Raw genomic sequence first — 17137 nt, 5'->3', positions numbered from 1 at the left:
CCTGAGTGAAGCTTCTGCGATATGTATGTGGATGACTTACGCCTGGCAGGGTCTTCTGCTCATGCAATGCATTCTGGGCTTTCAGGGCTGACTCTCTGGCACAGTAGGTGAGGAAGGCACAGCCTGGAAAAAAAGCAAGAGAAAGACATGAGTATGTAATGTAAACTGAGGAAAGGACAGCTAAGAAATACGAGTGAAGCAATCATCAGGAAGCAGCAAACTATAACATATGTATAAAAAAGTGCTCTTCAAACTTTATCCACATGAACGCACTCGTAGTTCACTTGTGTGTCTGTTTGAGCACCATGAACTTCGCTTAATAAATGACTGAACAATCAGAAAAATTTTGTGTGAATAAAGTTCAAAAACAAGCAAGACCAAAAGCTGCATCAGTGTGATGATTTGTGCGCGAATCAACGGGTCAAATCTGAAGGTGCTCTGTCTCCCTGGCACTCTGAAAGAGCAGCTATCCATTTGTCCACCTCGCTCTCGTGGCTGCCGTGATGAGGACAGGCAGCCTGACAGTTTCTCCCTCGCCTCTCCTCCCCCCACCCAGCTCCCCACCCACCCATATGCTCCAAGACTACCCAGAATCCTCGGTTTTCGTTAGCACCTGGGTTGACATGTGGGGGTGGGAAGGAGACGGAAACGCAGGAGACACGGAAGACGGCAAAGCCATGGGGAACGTGTAAGCTGTTTCCCTCGCCACCCCCATGTTGACAGCGAGGCGCARGCCGCCGTCAGAGCTGACAAACTGTCAATCTGCAGATCAGGGCTAATGACTCATGTGTTTGACAGTTTAATAAAGCTCTTACAAAGACAACTGCACCGAAGGCCGCTGTGCTACAACACGCTCTGAGTTCAGGCTGTACCAGCAGGTGTTAAGCTTGTCTGCCCCCCACCCGTACCCCATCGCGTGCTCCCACCACTTCTGTCACGTACACACACGCACATAGTTTATTTCAGCTAACTTCATTCGTTTTTACAGTGAAAAATAGAAAAGGGAAAATCAAAAAGCAACTACGTAAACTGCAATTTTAACAAGCTAAAATGGACAAATTCAAAGCTAAAATCAGTAGAACTGCAGCTAAAAGTTTGCCAAACAGTAGCTACAAGCTACCAAACAGTAGCTTAAAGCTACAAAACAGTAAATGCAGCCAAATTGTAACTAAAAGCTAAAATTAGCTAAACCATAGATAAAATGGAAAATTAGCAAAACCACAGCTAAAAACTAAAATGAGCAAACTACAGAGGAAAGCAAATGGTTGTTAAGAGTTAAGTTTAAGAAAACTGTAGCTAAAAGCTAAAATAAGCAAAACACTAGCTAATAGTTGAAATCTGTATGACAGTAGCTAAAAGCTTTAAGGAAGAGAATAACAGCACATATGCTGCACATTAAACTGAACAATGTTTTGAAGGGATTGAGGAGATATCAGTGAATTTATTCATGGAAAGTTTTTGTAAACAGTTTAATAATAATAATAAAAAAAACATGCCAGTTACAAGTACTAAAGGCCACAGCACGCTATTCATGATTGAAACAAATGTTTTGATATATTAAACTTAAGACTGTGCAAAGTATGCAGACTTTAATTTGATAGTAAAAACAAACAAAACAAAACACACAATTCAGAACAGATTCCAAACACAAGACAATAGGGTGAATTTTGACTCAACTTTTACACATGAATTAGTTTGTCAGTTTGCACTCAAACACTTTATAATAGTTTCACCTGAATCATTGATAAATAGTTTTTTAACCTTGAAAACATCATTATTTAAGGTTGAGGGGTGCCCTGTGTAAAAACACTGGATTTTCACTTACGCTCATTTATTTTATTGGCCCAGTAACCATATAAGAGGTTGTAGTTGTGGTGCTTACTTTATCTTTGAATTATTTTAGGATTAAACATGAAATACAAGTAGAGACATGCAGATTTAATTTAAGCACACATGAAGATGTTCACACTTTATAAGAGCAAAAATACTCATATTTTATCAATTTATGAAATGTCCCATGAGTCTTTGCTGCCCAAGTGTATGTTAAACTTTCTCCAAATGCATTAATTGAGGCTAAATAAGGCGTAAATTGTTCAGATCTGCTGAAGTGAAGTTTTGTGGAAAGATTGACTACACTGGAGTCTGCACTGGAAGTGCTACAGCTAGCTGTTGCTGCTGCAGTTTAAGCTTATAAAAACATGGAAACTGTATAACAGTTACGTGCTACAGAGCCTGCGAGGGGACACGGGAGATTGTTTTTTTCTTTTGCGTTCCCACGCAATACTTTTGAATTACCTCGCAATATTGTTTTGTGTTCCCATGCAAAAGTTTGATTTGTGTATGACCTGAATCAAATCAGACTTTTATTTTGAAATATCCGGTTACCAAAACAGGATGTGTCGCCACAAATTCGTGAAATTGACATTGATGTTGCATGGCTGTACTGTGTTAAAATATCGGCATATGACATACTTCCATGCGTGGCTGTGTGATACATTTATTCTGAAGCTGAATTAAAGCAGTAGGCTAGCTCGCTAACGGTAAACATGTGAGTTTGTTAATAAACCAGCAGGCACAACAGTGTTTAACGACTTTAGTGAGGAAACGCAAAAGGTATGGCAAGGTAACGCAATAGTTTTGCGTGGGAACGCAAAAAAAGAAAAGAGCCCCCCATGTCCCCTCACGAGCTCAGTAACGTGCAAGGTTGGAGATCATGAAAACATTATAAAATAGCTCTCATAATGTAAACTATTCTTAAACGTTTGAGACATGTTTGAAGGAGAGCAGCTATTAGCTTGTCTTTCAATAAACTATGTTCAACAGGTAAGATATTAACTGTTTATGACCTTTCCACAAAATCTGAATTGTAGCTTTCATAACACATTTTGAAGCTTAAAGAAATCTAAATGAACACAAAGATAGACCCTCCTCAGACACTGTCATGCAGGTTTAGACAGTTTACTGCTGTCTTTGCAGCAAACTAGTGTAAAAAGACCAACAGTTTGTTCACTGAGCATCAAAGTTAAAGCATTAAAATGTTGTTTCCAAAAGATGCAAACACAATATAGTTTGAAGGGTAAAACAACTTTCTACCATCTTTCCATTTCTGGTCYCCTCTGTCTGTGAGGGGATAACACTATGCTGTATGTGGAAGCAGCACGCCTTCCATCCTTTCTGCTCTGAGTCTTTAACCCCAGGTRGTCCTGATGGTGGGACACTGGGGAGCTCAGCCTGTTGGTGTTTTTAATTAACGGGCCACTCTCTCATTAGGCGGAGTGGGAGCTGGCCGCTGACAGCTCTGCTACCTCCTTGTCCTCTCAGGGCCTGTCGTGTTAATGCTACATGCTGGCACCGTCCCATAGGAAACACACACAAACCTCTCATTTGTGTGCCTGACACTCACATGTATGTTAGCGCACAGGCGCCCACCACCACTAATGTACTCCACCATGAAAGGAGAAACAAATCATTATTCGAAGCAATGGAGCCAAAATTTGATCCATTTTCATTAGAGTATAAGAACTGCAGCATAAATGTGCAAAAATTATGGTCAAGATGCAATAAATCAATAAAGGCTGGAGCACTTCTGTAAAAAACAAACACATTTTATATGTACAATTTGCAGTTTTTATACCTATAGATGGAAGCACACCTTTTATATGAGTTAACTATTACATAAATCATTTTAAATATTTAATTTACTGTTGAATGTGTTTATTCTATTATCTATCTTTGCACCATAATTAAAACACCAAATATAAGATTCAGTTTCATTTTACCCATATTTCCAAGATAGTTGGGTTTGTCACGAGCATTATTGCTGGCTATACCACATCAAAAGATCCCAGTAGAAATCCCTTAGAAAATATAGAGATTTCAGATTTGTGCATAAAAAGTGAACTGAAAACACAGAAATGAAGTCAATGAATGGGTTGCTTTATCACCAAGGAATGAATCAAGCAGTCAGATGTCAACTATCAATCATCAATTATAGTTTTATGATATAGAAAGTATGTCATGGGCAAACTCAGTCGCTTGATAATTTTCCAACAAACATGCTGTAAAATGTGTCAGCATCAGTTCAGGCTGATGTGCAAATTCAGTAAAATTACAATTTTCCCCCATAATTAAGATTTGCATATAAATGAGTCCATAAGGAAAACATTTAACAACCCTGCCAGCTAAATTAGCAAATATTCTTTCCAATCTACCTTTTAAATATGTTTTTTTTAACAGGTGTGGCTTCAGAAATAATCCTTTGTTCTATAACTCTTATTAAACTGACCATTTTTCTTTGCTGGTTGCTATAGCTTCAGGAAGGAAGCTTAGGCAATCCCTTTATAAAATATAGGACTGAAGTTCCTGATGACATCACTATAAACCAATAAAAATCAAGTTTTTATATTAACACTAGTAAACAAAGCCAACTTGTTGCCAGGCCAGGTTTTAAACTGCTAAATTGGAACAAACTAAATATCATTTTATAGATTTGGAGCAGAAGAATTGAAAAAACCATAATAACTCAATAAGGAAATATTCCTCTCTGTGACTCATTTTATCAACACAGGTCACAAATTATAACCTCCAAACCTCATTTAGTCAACAAAACATGATCGATTTCATCAATTTTCCTACTGTAAATTTTCACCACACTGTTGTCATATGAAGTGACTGCAAACTTGGACTATAACTTGGCTTTTAAAGTATTTGTTTCTTTTTGTCACAAGATAACTGACCTGAGTTCATCTCTTTTCTGCTCTTATTGCTCTCAAACCATTCCTGTTATTGCATGCTCATCGTTTTAATGCCCCCTATAAACAAACTTATTACTGAAAACAATTATTTTATAAAGCCACAACACCAGCTCCTGAGGTCTGCTGCAGAGTAAAGGCTATTAAAATAGACTGGAGGAGGAAACACGATAGAGTACATGTTCAAGATTTAACTGTGAAAAATCAATTACCTGTATCTTATGGTTCTATGTGACCATTTTATTTATTGTACACAAGCTGAAACTGTGCAAAAACACATAATAAATAACTCTTAGCTTGAAAATTTAGGCTTTCTAATTTTTTTCTGAGTGCACTTATTTCACCTAAAAATTTCAAATGAATGATTTTGTTTTTCTTATTAAACCACCACACACTCGTATCATTCAGTCATAAAAAGGCATCAAACTCAAGGGGTGAGTTGGTGTTGTGTAAAAAAAAAGACATTTAAATAGGATCTTTAGGTGCTTTGTTTCATGAACCTTATTACAAAAACCACCACATTTGTTCCCTCCGCTTTAGKTGAATCTACAAATACTACCAGATAACGCAGCTTGGCAGATGCGAAGTAGCATTTTTTTCTTTTTCCTTTTGTTTTTAAAGCTTTGAAGCCATTTCCAAAGAACTTTTAGCTGAAAACTTGGTTTGCTCACACGCGTATGGATGAGGCACGGATGCTAACATGGTAAAACACACACATATTCCCATATACCCGCACATTCAAAGTGACAGTCAACAAACGTTCAATTTATCATCATCGTCACAAGTCAGATGCTGGCAGCGGCTCTGGTATCTGACTAAGACCCATATTGGCCCAGGAGAGAGAGAGATAAGCTGTTTGTTTCTGCTGTCAATGCTGCCAATTTAGTTTCCCATCACTTCAAATTCAAATCAACAGTAGCGCAGAGGGGATCTGAGAAAATGTACGTGTGTGTGTGTGTGTGTGTGTGTGTGTGTGTGTGTGTGACAGGAGGGAGCGATGAGGGGTGGGGGAGAATGCAAGGAAGGGCAAGGGAGCAAAAAGAACGAGTGGGGAGGAAAACAGCAGAGAGGAAAAGCTGAACTAGAGAGGGAGAGATGCTCAGAGAAAAGAAAAAAAAGAGAGAGGGTGGGAAAGCAGATAAGATCACCTAGCTTCTGTGAACACCATCCTCCTGTGTCCTACACTCGTTCTTATCTCAACTGCTGCAGACACCCTAAAGGGACACACACCCACAGAGAGGGGGAGATACTGGGAAAAAAAAAGAGTAGAATAGGGTGAAAAAAAAACTACAGGAAAGGGAAAGAGAGAGGATGAAAGAAAGGAAACCAGCWGGGGAATAGTGAAGAGCGAGGAACTTATTTTGGAGGGAGAGAAGAAAGAAAACTSTCTCCAGTTCTTATTCAAACAACTGGGTTTGACCAAGAAGAGTTTCGAACTTGTTAAAACTTATTCTGCTCTTTGTATCCCGCAAACATCCAAACAATAAAAACTTTTTTCTTTTTACCTTTGCAAACATTTTATAGAACTTTATAGTATTATTGATAGCTTCAGTAAAAGAAGCTCTCTGTTGACGCTCACCTGATTGTTCACGGCAGCAGTTTCTGTTTTTATGTGGAGGTTTTAGCCTTGAATCGGTGGATCGGATCAGGAATTTTTTGGTTTTGTAAAAGTTAGCAGAAAAAGAGTSCTGCTAGTCCAACCAGTAACAATTGTTTCTATCACTATTCTTTTACTCCTTCATGTTTTTATTCACCCAGTTAGCAGCCTGTCAACCTGCAGCAGCATCGATTCATTCCATTTACTTTTTTATTCCCTCGTACTGTAGCTACAACACAGCATCTTTCAAATTTGCAACAGGACAGCTACTGTATATTTAAATTTTACTCATCAGTTTAATTTACCTGCAATGCTTTTTTTGTTTTGATTCAGCTGAGCTCAGTCAGTATTTGCGTGCTCCCTGAGCAGTCCAGCTCTGACAGAATCAGAGGTAATTACGGCTGCACTGTCTCTTCACTGAATTTATGTGTTTTTTTTTAAACTGAGCTGTGCTGTGTTTTCATTTTGATCTCTTGTGAGTCATTTGATTGACTTCTTCTCCAGACTCTCCGATGCGTTTCCTTTCTGCTCACAGAGCTGCTGGCTTTCAAGCACCGTCGTACCTCAGAGATCATTAAATATTTCTGATTTGGCTGTTTACCACTCTGTGTTGTATTAAATTAATTTTTTTAAAATAACTAATTATCACCGCCTTCCAAACAGCTGTGTATCCCAACAGGTCTTGTCAGGTGCTATAGTCTTTTTAAATGCGAATGCTGCCATAACCTTCACATGCTGTTAAATCTTCTCCAGTTGCTCCAGGATGTCAAGATTCATATTTTATTTTTATTTTTTTTGACATCCAGCATCTTGGACGATTCTTCTAGTGTCTCTCTGTGACATTGCGGGGGTCTTGATCTTGCTAGGTGGGGTGCCCTGGTGAGACTTCTGTCTTAGCTTGGCATCTTAGCCTAGCTTAAATTGAATTGCGAGTGTATGATCCTGGACTTAACATCTCCTCATGTCCAAGGAGCTTAWAGCATTAAAGTCTTCTGTTGTCTTGGGATGCACACTCCCTAGGTTGGTTTTGAAGGATTTTTTCAGTAAAGATCGGACCCCGATGTTCAGCCCTTTRATCGGCTGCAATATGTCACATCCAWAACAGCTCATTCTATCTCTGACAGAATAAACTTTTAAGCAAAAAAAATTGTTGAAAATATTAATAATAAAAAATCATGTTTTCACTAGTTTCATTAGGACATGAAATCCGGGAAAAGACAAATGCCACAAGACACTTTTTATTTAAAAGTTAAATTTTAGTTTAGATTAACCTCTTCAGCCCTGAGGGGTTTTCTTGAAGTTTGTGTTTGAAATAATGTGCTGAAATGTAAGTGTGTCTCATTTAAAACCTCTACTTAAAAAATCCTGGCATCAAAATAAAGCTAACACTTGGAAGATTTAATCAGAAGTGTATCAAAGCAGCTTCTATTGTTTCAGAGATAGTGAGGATGGAACAGAAAGAAAAAAATAAAGAAAAATGTCCCCCTTGCTTGAAGTTTCTTTTCCATTAAACGGTATTTAACCCTTTTAAAAATTATAATGACAAAAGCTAAAAACTCTATAAATTCACATGAGGAAGTGCAAAGATTCATGCTGCAAAATACATAAACTTTCAGAGGTTTTAGTATAGAAATAACTCTAAACATGAGTTTTATCATTCTGCAACATGATGGACCATGTTCGTACCATAAAAGTTTTAGGTTTTTAATTGCAAATTTTGTTTCTTTTTCTTACATGCCTGAAAAGAATTGTTTTTGAATCTGTGTTTTTTTTATTACCCACACATTTGTTTTTCACCCAAGTCATTTAAACAATGAATTATTTATATGCAGTATTTGACTCCAACTGGAGTATACATTTGCTCAAAATAAAAATGTTTTGAGGAATTTACAACATGTGTAGGTGCTTGGTTTGACCTGCATTGTCTATATACTGTATATAAATAATTATTTTATATACAGTATTTGTTCTAATGTATTTCCATATTTGTTTAGTTACTTTTTGATTCAGCTGCTTGTGGTTTTGACTGTGTTTGGTGGATATAGAAATGCTTTTATTAGCTTAACTAAAAGTCAGAAGGAAATATTGTAACTGATTAACTGAATTTTAGATCCAGTTTTGTATTTCACACTTTGTGACCATATAGTTTAAACAGAAGACCAGAGTTAGTGTGTCTTATCAACGTGCTCTTCCTGTCTGCATAAACAAAAGTTGGTTACGTTCTAATGTCTGACACAAAAGGTACCACCTCCAGGGGTGTGTGTCCAGGAAGTCAGGTGTACATGTTTAAAAGTGGATTCATCATTAATCATTGGCTGTGTCCAAAACGACAGGACGGGTCCTCCGGAGGACCCAGACTCCCCGGTCTCGGCGGGCCGGGTCCTTGGTAGACCGGGAAGACCGGAAAAAAAGAGGCTGTGGATTTGGACGGTCTAGCCTCCCCTCCTTACCCCGGCGTACCTCATGTCACCTAGCAACTGTGACGACGCTAAACAAGCAAACTTAAATCAAAACTAGAAAATTATCAATATATTAGCATTATCAATATCACAAAACTATAAAATTAACTTAAAAGTATCATTTGAAGAACTAATTGACCCGCTGTAGGTTCATGTTTATTTCGCGTTTTTTATGACGAAAAAATAATATTTAAAAACATGTCCATACAAATGATAAAAGTATTAGAATTACAACCGCTAATTTTTTTTATTTTTAAATCACCATACTTTTATTTAAAATGTATTCTTTTCTCTCGCTTCGTCCGCCATTACTAGCATTAAAAAATCTCCGGTCGGACCGCAATGCATTATGGGATATGCTGGGCCGGGAAGGATCCATCYGACCTGTCCTTCGATTCGGGGAAAAAGAAGGACGTATTTGTCGGACGCATCGGAGGAGTCTTCCGTTTTGGACGTCCTTCGTCGCGGCGCTGTGACGTATGCGGCCGACAAATTCGACCTTCGGAGGACCCGTCCTGCCGTTTTGGACACAGCCATTGGGCAGTCTCTCCCTTACATTCAGCCTCTGCTGAAGAGGGTGTTATTGTTTTGGTCCTGATAAGGCCCAAGGCCTTTTGGACTCAGAGATGCTGCTGGCTTAACTGAGAATAAAGATTGAGAATAAAGTTTTTGGAAGAGGATCAATTGATTTTCTGCTATGTTATTCAGTCTTCCAATTTACTGATCACAATTTTCTTATAAAAGTCATGTTTCTGTTGATACCAAACATGTTTAAATGCCATKTTAAGTTAACAGAAATAGAAAAACAGGAAGTGCAGTTTTGGCCCTGGTACAAGGGATGAAGGGCTCAAGAGGTAAAGAGAAGGAAAAAGAAGCAGCTACAGTAAATTAGTTCTAACCATAAAATGCTGTGAAGGCAGCAAACATTTCCCTGCAGCTTCTAGAAGAAAACTGTTTTTCTGCATAAATAAAAGATGCATACATGTCAACAGAAAGGTGAGGTGAGAGACCTGCGTCTTCGCTGCTACATGTCAGCAAATCCCACACATTTGGACCTTTAAAATAAGGTCTGATTAAAATACAAATGACTGAATATTTGACTTGCAGTGTCATGACTTGACCTCTGTGACACCAGCTGCGCCTGGGGGGGCGGGGGGTGAGGGGGAAACTTCCAGTCCTCGAATTCTCCTCTGACTCTAATTATGATTCTACTAAAATTAAATGCACTTTTCAATTCATCGCTGGCGCCTGTTATTGGACTCATGAATTAATTTTTTTTTCACCATCGTTGCCTGATGCCACCCAAGACTAGAAAACTTGAGGGAAATGTTATTGCACAGAATTCTCTAATTATCTGGTGCCTATTAATTCGGGGATTGTAAAAAACCGACATAAAACGCTTCTCCCCCCTCCCCCCCTTCTTTTATTCCCAGCCACAGACGGGAGAAACTCCCAGTGATCATTTAAATATTTCAGAACATCTCGGTAAGAGCCTGAAAAGAGTCAATAGCCTTAAAAAGCTTTATTCATGGCTCAGCTGAAACTCTGCAGCATATGGGCCTAGAACTCTGCCTCCCGAAACTTTGTCTAAAAAATAATTTAAAAAAAAACTTTGTTTGAGGCTGTCCAATTTCAGTCAGTCAGTAGAAATTCCCATGTCTCCCTCCACCTCAGTTCTGTTAATGCTTATCTCTGCTTGAAAAGGTTGACCAAGGACACCCTTTGCTTAATAAACAGATGGATGTTTTTTCCCCCTCCTTTTCAAAAGATCGACCTTAGTTTCTGAATGTTCTGGTTGGATTTTTGTGCATGTAAAGGCTTAGATAACTCCTCAAATTACCATTGAAATGGGTAAAAATGAGACATTCCTGATTCGTTGTACTTGAGGGAATGGCCTTAAAAGTTTTGGTCTTTTAGTTAGAAGATAAAAATGAGGACTACTGAGAACGAAACAGAAATGCAACACTTACATTGGGAGTTTCTGATTCTAGAACAACATGGTTGTGTTTTTGTATTTGGAACCAGTAGGAGACATTTGATGGTAACTATTCAGTTTGTATCTGTTTTCAAACAGACACAACCGAAGGAGAAAAGATAGTTGCAAAACAAAAAACATACTTTTATAGAGGCTCTTCTACTCTGTAATTTATTTAGTCATAGGCCKCTGAGATAGGACTGCAGTCAACAAAAGGACCCTTCTTAGTCCACACTCACTCACAGTAGTTAAAAAAACATATAAAGAGGTGTAATTGCATTTATAGAAAACAGTTTTTTTGAGAAATAAAAACACTATTTTGCTTTCCTGGAGCCAATCTGCTGACCTATTACAGCTGTTTGTGGCTGAATGTAGCTCAGATTTGAGTTTTATTAAAAATGGTTCACTGAAAACATCAACCTTTGAGATTAGTGTAAAAATCTTTTAAGAAAAGAACACTCAAATCACAAACTTCACTTTATATAACTAATAAGAGTGTAACTATACACATTAATTATGGCTCAATACATACCTCAATTTTACAATGGATTTTGTACAAAAAGAAAAAAAGAGTCACACTTATTTCAAACYTATCGCCTGTAAATCATATTAATATGACTTTGCATTAATATCATGTAAGATTTTCTGAAGTCATATACAGCAATTTGTCACTTTGTTACCTTGTTATGTATTAAAACTGTTTCATTTAATCAATTTAAATTTTAAGGGCCATAATGATGTGCATTTATTTTTTTATGACATTTTAATTTTTTTCCCCAAAATTCACATTAAAATTGAATGGAAACATGGCTACTAAAAATATAGAACCTTTAAATAAAACCCTCATTCTTGCTTTGCTTTGGTGAGGAGAGCATTAGAARGTATCTAACTGCTTTTTTAGTGCAGTGAGTAAAACAAGTTGGATGCAGTAAATATCAAAAATAAAATGTGCCTTTGCAACTATCCATGACTAACATACAGTACTCTGTCTGATACCTGCAATAAATTAGGACAGTAGAACGATGGCGGTGTTTTGTACATATAGCATTTTAACAGTAGCAAAAACATTTATTAAAACAGTTGTTCACAGATGAACTTGATGGTAAAAAGCCAGGATTTTGCATCAATTAATGTAGATATGTTAATGAATGACTTTTCCTCATGTTTATCCTTTCTTTGTATCACAAAAACATATTTTCATTTATTTAAAAATCTTTATGGGTGGAATAATGGATGATTTAAGGTTCAAAAATAAATCTGTAAAACGTCACTGCCAGTGTGCGTAAAACTGTGATGCTACTGTCCCACAGTACACACAAAGACAAACTGTGGAGGTGTACGAAAACAAAGCAAGATTTAAAACTAAAAGAGAGCAAACTGTGAGCCCGCCAGCTCAAAGTCATTGTAGGAAAGTTTGTACAGCTGAAAGCCAAAGAGTTCGCATGTCAACAGAGCTTCAAAATTCATTTAATGAATGCTCACCATCYTGGAGCCAGTCCACGCTGACAAGTACAAGCTGTTGAAAAAACAATATTGGTAAAAATATTTACTAGTTTTTGACAATTTATACTTGTGGAAGTGTAAACATYCCCAGAGTGTTGCTTTGACCCATTCATGCATGTTTGAGGATTCTTGYATCTCCTGTAGCCACGTGGAGCTGCCTAAATGRTYGCTGGTACAAAGCTCTGCCTATTTGTACCAAGCTCACTCTGGAGCTCAGTCCACAGCTAAGCTCCTGCCCTACAGCACCCCTCCCCCAAATCATTGTTGTGAAGAAATGCTGAAGTGGGAGTGTCTYAAATGGTAGGAGGTTCTTAAAGAGACAGAGGCAGATTTCAAGGTGCTTTGATAGACTATGATGCAAAGTTAGATTTATTTTTGATGTATACAGTGTTTTCACAACAACTGAGGTAACACATTTACTTGACTGTGGAATAGTATTGAAATGAGTCTGGAAAATACATAATACCCTCTTTAAATGCTGTTTGAAGCACAACTTTTAGTCCACATCAGATTTTTACTTTGTGTTATGTTTTCTAGTATTGTTTTGTTCGAATTGTCAGTTGAGCCCAACTATTTCTCAGTTAAATCAATCTGTACGAGATGACTCATTACATGACTGTGTCTATGAAGTCAAATTCTTTATTCGGTGTGTGCAGATGTTAAATGGCAACAAGTGGATAAATAATAAAGCTGATTATGAGGATGTATATATCAGAGATGAGGATGTTCTCATTCTTGATAGYGAGGAACGTTGGTTTGAGAGAGGAGTAAAAGAAGCCATTTTTGTAAAGAAAGACCGTCCATCATTAAACAGAGGTGGGGGCCTCCYTTTTCAGCTGTCCCCCTCCTACAGCGCTGCCATTGGCAGTATCTCTTCACCCCCTGTTAACAATAGGTATTAATTAGGTGTGAACGATAGCCATGTGATGTGAGTATCAGTCACCTGGAGGCAGGACTCAAAAGCCTGAATTTTGCCTGAAACTCTCAGACTGAAGAAGTCTCTTGGAAGAGAGACGAAACGTTTCATTAACAAAGAACCCATCCAGAAGACCTATACAATTTTTTTCCTTTTGATTTTTTACCTGGATCACTGAGATGCATCAGGACAAAAGCTGATTATTGTGATGCTTCATGYTGAGCAGAGCCTTTTTTTAACCATCTTGTTACGATGAGCTGAGTCATCTTTGACTGAGAATCCAAATAAGCAGAGGTGCATAAAGTTCTTAAAAAATCTGAGTAAAGGTAAAAATACATCAACAGAAAAAGCARGTGGTAAAAGTACTTAAGTAAAACTTGTAACAATGCTCACAATATTTGGTAAAGTAACAGTAAAATAGCCTACTTTTACACACGCTCRAAGAAATGAAGTGTTAAATTTACTTAACCAAATTCTAYTTCCACTAAACCAAGCTGAGTAAATGTAAAACAATTTTCTCAACTTGGTTAGTGGAACCAGCTGACTTCACTTGATTTAACACTTCATTTTTATAGTGCATAAACAACTCCTTTCATGATGAATTCCAGTCATATTTAAATTTGTGAGGTGTAACTAGGTTTTAAAATTTGAAGTAAAGAAATAAAAGTATATTTTTATGTTTTGAATGTAACAAAATAAAAAGGCACAATTTAGGAAAATACTTGGGGAAAAAACTCTGCAACTAGAGGTAAACCCAACACATTTAAAATCCTTACACCTTTTTTACAGAACTAAAGTTGACCTATTTCTATCAGAGCAGCTGACCAATCAGAGCTGAGGAACAGAACAGAACAATAAAAAAGGTAAAAAGGCTAAAGTGGCGTACTCCAAATAGAAGGTACAAAAAGAGTAACACAAGAAAATACATCAAATGCAAAATACTGCAATTACAGACACAGAAGTCGAATTATTTTGACTTTACAATGATTTTATATAAATGTGTGCCTACTTTCAGTTTCAGTTTAATTAGCTCTTAAATTTTAGTAATAATGGTTCAAATACTAAGTTTGTGTTATTAATAAAACTGTTCAGTTTTTTTTCACGAGTAAAGTTTCTGATTTGTGGTAAAGTGAAAATTCCCWGTCCTCTTTCAGGTTTTGGTGCTGCAAAAACCAGAAATTCAATAAAGCCAGCATCAGTTGCTTTCACCTTTTCTGACCTTTCAGATCATTACTCACCATGGCAAAAGGAGGCAGGGGACAGCAGCTATTTTAGAAAACAGACAAGGTCTCCAAGAACAAACTGACATTCTCCTGTATTGTCTTGTAATCTTTGACTTGCAGCTGATTAAAGACGAAAAAAGAAACACCTTTAGACCCATAACATAAACTCATGACTGCTACTGTGCTCTGTGTGAACAAAGGAAACCCTTTAGTTACTCACATCAGGCGTTCTTTTCATTGTGTAAAGCAGGTTTTAAAAAATTCAGGAGCTGTTTCAAAGACTAATCAGCGGTGGTTTAAGTATGATCTTATTTCCGCAGAGTGAGGCTGAGCTAAAGGGCAGTAATATAAAAGAAGAGGGGAATTTATTTGTACTGGTGCGTAATAGCAGCCTTGTTCTCCCAAAGGTGACTCTAAGAAGATCCCTCATTTTTCTATTCAGTAAAACAACAAGAATCCATCCTGCAGAAGCACAAAACATGCAGAAAGAAACGGAGAGAAAAAAAGACAAATATCTAAGGGCTAAATCTACACATAAACATAACTATGCATACACTTTTTACTGCACAAAAAACATATTTACACAGAAATATGTTATCCTTTTTCATCATTTATTTACGCTCTCTGGAAAAAAAAATAAAGAGGGAGGTATGAAAAATCCACTTTTTTGAGCTTCATATTGTGTTTGAGAAATCCTTGATCTCCCGTAGCCATGTGGAGCTGCCTAAACACTACCTGGTACAAAGCTCCACCTATTTGTACAAAGCTCCTCCCTGGAGCTCAGTCTGCAGCCGAGTTCTCGCCCCACAGAGAACCCCTCCCCTGAAGAATTGTTGCGAAGAAGTGCTGAAGTGGGAGTGTCAGGAATAGTAGGAGGCTATTTCAAAGCGTGTAGATAGTCTATGATGCAATGTCACATTTATTTTGGATTTATACAGCTTGTTTGTATAATTTGATTGTGGTGCAGAATTGAACTGCAGCAACAAATTTGTTCAAAAACAAATCAGACATTCAAACAATAAAACAGCGAGTCTTCTTTGTGTTTTGTTTTTAATTTCTGATTTTAAAATTTGATTTTTATTTTTTAACTAATTTGCAGCTGATTTTTTTCCAACGCAGCTTTAGAAACTGTTCAGAGAAAGTTTTTTTCTCCTATTTTAGTTGAGAAGTTTTTAAAGTTTTAAACCATTTTGTAAAAAACGAGCTTACCTCTGTTAGTATTTGTGTATATTTCCTTTTGGTCTTTTTGGATTTATGATTCCTTTTTTATTGGGTTATTGTTTTTAAATTGTTGTTGTTTTTTTCATTTGATCTATTTTATGTTTTCTCTCTCACTCCTGCCACGCCCACTCTCACCTGCACCCTGTTTCATTTAGCTCATCTGTTCCTCATCTCCTCTTCAGTCTCAGCTCATATTAGTTCTAACTTGTCACTCCAGGAATCACTGCTGTGTGATGCATTCCGACACGCCATGTCAGAATGGCCATGCTTCTGTTCTGTAGGTTTGCTGCCACTTTAGCTTGTGTTACTAATAGTTAGGTTTTGTTTAAGTTCCTCACCTTCACTCTGTATTCCTGGGTTCAAAACCTCCTGCTAATCAGGATATTTTCTACCATGAGTCTCTATCCTGATTATCTACAAGCATCTTGACCCTTTCAACTGATCACATGTTCATCTGATGCAAACAAAACACTCATCCCACAAGATTCATAACGTTTTCTTCATTTATATTTCAGTTAATTTTTGAAATTTATTTAAAATCTGCTTTGTTGTTTTGTGGTGAAATTACAGAACTGATCACATCACCTTTCCTCAATTAGTTTATTTTTCTGTTGTTTATGCCAGAATAAAACCTGTTTAGTTTCCAAAGTGTGAAATAAGTTAATTTGTCTCCTGAAAGTTCTAAATACTAAAAAAATGAGGCGAATGCACATTTTTGTCTTTGTGAAATGCAAAGTTTATATTAGTGGTTCCCACACTTTTCAATTTTCTAATCACAAAAAAAAACTGACTTGTGACTCCAATTAGATTTCACAGACAATGCGCCATAATTTACCTATTTAAGATGACAATTTAAAGTTTTTTATAGTTTTGAGAAAGTTTGCTATGAATAATCATTTTAAAAGTTGATTTGATTCCTTTAGACCATCTAAGACCTCCCTCTCTTGAGTTTTACAAGCACAGGGTCTCTCACTGTGAGTTATTGAGCCCAGCTTGAGACCCAGTGATCTAAATTAAAACTTCAAAAACTTTTCTTGCGTCGAATGCAGCGGGTAAAGGACCTAGAAGCTCATTTTACCTATTGTTTAAAATTCTTACTAGTTTAAAATCAAAAATGAAAAGTGGTATGTTGGTTTTAATAACTACGAATTATTATTGAATTAATGTGTTTGACTTGCATCGTTAGACCAATTCAAAGTGACGACAAMGATACTTTTTATTCTTTTACAAAGGGGCTCTGAATTACTCAATATAGGTGAAACYTGCACAAGAACAAAAACCTTTTTTTTAACAATAAGAGCTTTGAAAATTATTTCATTATAGAACTTTTTATAAAGTGACAGAAATAAAAATGTATGATTACTATATTTAAATCAAACACTTTTTTAACATTTATCACAATGTTAACTCACGCTCGCACAACTGAAATACTTGTGTGTGTGTGTGTGTGTGTGTGTGTGTGTGTGTGTGTGTGTGTGTGTGTGTGTGTGTG

At 36.9% G+C, this 17137-nt stretch overlaps 1 protein-coding gene across 1 annotated transcript in view; it reads right to left on the bottom strand.

Moving 5' to 3' along the window:
* LOC106534985 (CUGBP Elav-like family member 4) overlaps positions 1–17137 on the bottom strand; it is a gene marked incomplete at its 3' end in the record, with an annotated part of 54396 nt that overhangs the window by 32672 nt on the left and 4587 nt on the right. Inside the window, 1 exon segment of the mRNA XM_014031821.1 lies at positions 41–123. Coding sequence (XP_013887275.1) covers positions 41–123 — 83 coding nt within the window.

This window comes from Austrofundulus limnaeus, unplaced genomic scaffold (assembly GCF_001266775.1).
Source record: "Austrofundulus limnaeus strain Quisiro unplaced genomic scaffold, Austrofundulus_limnaeus-1.0 Scaffold1328, whole genome shotgun sequence".
In the NCBI taxonomy this organism is placed as follows: Eukaryota; Metazoa; Chordata; class Actinopteri; order Cyprinodontiformes; family Rivulidae; genus Austrofundulus; species Austrofundulus limnaeus.
This window is presented reverse-complemented; position numbering and strand designations above follow the sequence as displayed.